At 32.8% G+C, this 4,990-nt stretch overlaps 1 protein-coding gene across 1 annotated transcript in view; it reads right to left on the bottom strand.

Annotated features, from left to right (window-relative positions):
- The window catches only part of Os-C (antennal-specific protein Os-C), a 6,835-nt gene continuing 1,845 nt past the window's right edge, over nt 1-4,990 (bottom strand). Inside the window, exon 3 of the mRNA XM_017620784.1 lies at nt 1-213. Coding sequence (XP_017476273.1) covers nt 203-213 — 11 coding nt within the window. The 3' untranslated portion in view covers nt 1-202. The remainder of the gene's footprint in view (nt 214-4,990) is intronic.

Genomic DNA, 4,990 nt, shown 5'->3' with positions numbered 1-4,990 from the left:
TATGTATACATTTGTCTATATCTATCTCGATTCGTTTTGGCTGTTACAAACAACCGTTATGTGAACAAAATTAATATACCCTTGTGCACAAGTGCGCTCGGGTATAAAAAATATGACGTGCAACTCTATTCTACGCAGTCCTTAAGTCAAGTTTATGCAAAATTATGGATTCTGCATTTATTATTACGATCCTAGTATGCCATTATCCGATTGCTGCAAATAAAAAAAATATTTTCATTGAATAAATAAATTCCTATTTATGGGTGTTGAAAAAATGGTAAACTAGTGTCTTTGGTCGCAGTTCGTCCGTGACTCTATGGCTGCGTTTCTTTATACATTCCGGATAATCCCATTTCACAGCCGGAATAAACAGAATGCCTTTGAAATATACGTTTACATATCATCAGGAACGTTCTAAAGAATAAGTAAACAAAAAAGTTTATTCCAAACGTTCAGAATGAATAAAGAAATGCAGCCTATATCTTTTTTAAAATACTTTTAAAATTCATATAGGCATAATCATAGTCCCCAGCTAGAGCCAGCTTTAATTAGAGTAATACTAAAAAGCAATTTTCGTGTGTATCATAGTCAGTTTAGTACTATTCCCCATGAAATCCGGCTTTACCACAAGATTCTATTACAAAAGTGTTAAATTAGCGGTTTTATGCCTACTAGCAACCCTGATATTTGAGTTTATTTCGGTTAATTACACGGTGCTACAAAACAAAAATCATGAAATACACCCGAAGCAAAACCTAGTGTTGGTTGTAGGTATGGTCGAGTACAACATGAAAATATGTCACGTATAGTTTCAGAACCCTCTTGACCGATATCAACGAAATTTTATGTACACATTGTGCTTAGCCTCGTTAAGCACCGTGATGAATACTTTTGAAGTCGGAAAAAATCACGTACTCCACCCACATAACGGTAATTTCAAATCTCAAAGCTAGCTATTTTTTTGGGGGGAGTAGTTTTCGACCGATTTCAAAAATATTCAATAATTTACATAAGGAGGCCAAGTACAATGTGTATATCAAATTTCGTCGATATCGGTCAATTAGTTTTTGAGATACGCATATGATATACTTAAATTGCTTAACTTCGACAATTTTTATGCAATTGCAGTAGATGAGGTACCAATTTATTTATAATAAATGTACTTTTAGATAAATATTACACATTTGGCAACTTTTACCTAAATTTTTTAAGGGCCTGTGCCAATCGGTAACTTTTTTCTCCGTGGTGAGACGGGGTGGAAAAATTTGCTATGGTGTACAAATAAATTGAATTTTGCTGTGCCAAATGCAGAGTAAAATTTTGACAGTTGAAAAACCAAACAAACGCTCGTTCGAAAGCTTTATTTTTGTGTGTTGCTGAAATTCTTAAAATTTATATTTATTTTATAATTTGCAAGTAACGTACGCTTTTTTATGCTGTTTAGCTTTCATTTTCATGTTCACTCCAAATTACCGCCAAGCAATATTATGTGTATACATGGTTATAAGCTGCTATATTGTTTGACGTTCGTATTCACCACGACAAGTGTCAAATTTTTACTTTGATCCGTCAAAATTTTCTATTTTCTATCAATTGGCACAGGACCTAAATTAGCGATGAGCAAAGTTGAAAAAATGAATAAAAATAGGGGCTCGTTAAAGTTTAACCGATGCAGTCTCCCAACAAGCTAAGTCTAAAATTTGCTTTATTTCACTTTTAAATGGGAAATAATACCAAATTTTGCCTTATTTCCTATTGCTTATTTACACTATTTGTACAAAAACAGTTTACAGACAGAAGGAAAAGAACTTTGTATACAAAAAAAATACAATTAAACAAAAAATGTGATATAATTCGTATGAAGAAAGTAAAGTTCACAAAATATTTTTACTTATGAAAAGTTTAACAAAATANGAAAAGAACTTTGTATATTATAAAAATACAATTAAACAAAAAATGTGATATAATTCGTATGAAGAAAGTAAAGTTCACAAAATATTTTTACTTATGAAAAGTTTAACAAAATATTTAATATGTTAAAAACATTGCTGGAAAACCTTAAAATGTTTGCATGGAACCATGCGCAATAAACAGGCGAAGTTATAAAGCAGCTTTCTCGCTTTATTTTCTGTCATTCGGCTGCCTTATAGTCAAATTTTACAGGCAATTTACCAAATAAGGCAGTGTCAAAATCTTTTTCTCGCTCTAATTTCTTCACCTGGTATGATTCCGCCATGGCATGGAACAAACAAAATTTGCCGTTCCTGTTCGCAGCATATAACACAGAGAATATTGTTATATTGTTTTGAGTTTAAAAGTGTGTTTGCATTGTTCAACTTTGCGTTCAACATTTGCGTTCAACTCAGCGCAGGGTTGCACGAAAAAAAGTTGAATGGCTAAAAATATCAAAATATGAAAAAATATCAAAATATTCGCCATAAAAAGGTGTTTGCATTGTTCAACTTTGCATTCAACTTTTGGTTAAATGGCCTTTCAACTAATCGCTTTCAACAAAGTTGGTCGCCAGCCAACATTTAGCCATTCAACTTTTTTTTCGTGCAACCCTGCGTTGAGTTGAACGCAATTGATAAACGCAAAGTTGAATAATGCAAACACTGTTTAATCTTCAGTTAAAATTTCTGCATTATCATCACTGGTTTCACCATATCCGAAATGTGGAGTTCGTTTACGAAGACGAAGGGAACATGTGGTACGAAGTAGTGATGTAAAATTATGTAAAATTTTACCCACTTATAAATTTGAACGTATACTCGGTATAAACAGGTGGGATGAATGGGGCATTAAACAGGTGACTTTATTTTCTGACATTCGGCTGTCTTATAGTCACATTTTATAGGCATGTTTTGAATTAAAGCAGTGTCAAAATATTTTTTCTCACTCTAATATAACTTCACCTGGTATAATTCCACCATGGGTGCGGTGCATGCAGTAACACCATACGCAATAATTTCCATTACTTGGACATTAAAAAGCAGTTTCAGAAGTGAACTAGTGTCATTTGATTACTATTCTTTTTTCGGGGGATGCGATCGCGTCGTCGAACGGGGACCGTCGCGACGCCTGGTACTTTCAAAATTGTATACTTACAAATCCGTCCATTTAACTTATTCATGTACTACCTTTTGTCAAATGTAACTGGGTGACTACCTACATATGTGCACTTTTTTTGCTTTATTATTGTTAAGTTTAAAAGTTGGTCTTATTGCTCAACGAGAATTGCGGTTTGTGTTATTACACCGAACCCCCATTTTCATGTTGTACTCGACCATACCTACACTAGGTTTTGTTTCGGGGGTATTTCATGACTTTTTTTGTAGCACCGTGTTACTATGCTGCGCCATAAACTTAACTTAATAAAATAAATGTACAAAAAATTAAAAATAAAATTAGCAAAAAGTGAGAACATTATTTAAAAGAATCAAATTTGTCTTTTTGTCGAAGAATTATCTACAATCCAAGTTTCGCGCAACTGTCATAAATGGTCTTTCGACATTCTTAATTATTCTTCGTCCTTTGAAATCCACAAAATCCCATTATAAATGCGAAAAATAAACACGAAAAATTAAATGGCATTATGATTGTCGGATTTTGTGCTAGCTTTAGTAACAGCTTCTCGTCCCTCCAACTCTAGGAGTCGACTCTAAATGAAAAAAACAGGCACTAATACGACTATTACCTTGTTTATACCGACACATAATGCGCTTTGACCCAGTTCGCAGTGATTCAAAACGAATGCATAAACTAAATTTCAAAACGCTTTGAAATTCAAAAGTGTATTGACATGAATTTTTTTTCAAAGCGGTTTTTTATTTCTCACATCAGTTAGAAAATGGGTATAAACACATCACTTATTTGACGCAGGTTTTCTTTATACAGCCCGCTTTAAATTTGAATTATCTATATATATAATAAATAATATAAAAAAAACTGTTTAATATACAACGCTTTTATAAATGGACTAAAAAGTAGAAAATAATACTTAAAAAATCGATCTATGAAGCATTGTTTATTTTATTTTTTTGAGTTAATATATTTTCGAAGGTAATTAGAAAATATGTAAAGAACCGACTTTCTCTTGGAAATTTAATTTATAATCTTATAACTGGAGTCTACTATCGCACCCTTTCCTCAAACGTGTATTGATTCAATATTCAAATAACGTATATTTATATAATTTGAAAAAATCTCCCTACTATACAAATATGTACAGCAATATTAACTAATATTTTCAAATGTTGTGAGAGGGAGTAACAAAACAAAATTACTTTTAAGGCGCAGCGAAGCACGCCAGGTATTCGCTAGTGTCACATGAAATTAACTGAGCAAAGTACAATGAATAGCTGTTAAACAATGTTTCACGCACCGGCACCATCTACTTTAAATGAAACATACTTATTTTCGTGAGGGATACTCACACACCATATACTTTTCTATTGAAATTTTTCCTGAATTTTCTTAGCTATAAACCTCCAACGAATGCAAAACCGTGGAAATCGGTTCGTGCGTTCTGGAGTTATAGCGTCAGGAAGGAAAACCCTACTTATTTTTATATTAATTTTTATATTAAAGAAGATTAAAGAACTGTCCGCATTACACAATTTTATTTTTCACAAAAACGGTATTCATGAATTTTTTAATTTTTTTTTTATTTGCATCCGCATATTTTTGACATAACAGCTTTCATTTTATGCCCATATTAAACAAATGCAGCCTAAGTTTACCCGGGTCCACGTTTTGGTCTGTATCTCGAGACCCTAGTCACCCAGCTATATGAAAAGTGCTCAATCTTAAAGCATTCATGAACAGCTTTCATTTGATACCCATATTGAACAAATACACCCAAGGTTACCCAGGTCCACGTTTTGGTCTATATCTCGAGACCCTAGTCACCCAGCTATATGAAAAGTGCTCAATCTTAAAGCATTCATGAACAGCTTTCATTTGATACCCATATTAAACAAATACATCC

This window comes from Rhagoletis zephyria, unplaced genomic scaffold, assembly GCF_001687245.7.
Source record: "Rhagoletis zephyria isolate East Lansing unplaced genomic scaffold, Rhagoletis_zephyria_1.1 Rzeph_scaffold_02247, whole genome shotgun sequence".
Taxonomy (NCBI): Eukaryota; Metazoa; Arthropoda; class Insecta; order Diptera; family Tephritidae; genus Rhagoletis; species Rhagoletis zephyria.
This window is presented reverse-complemented; position numbering and strand designations above follow the sequence as displayed.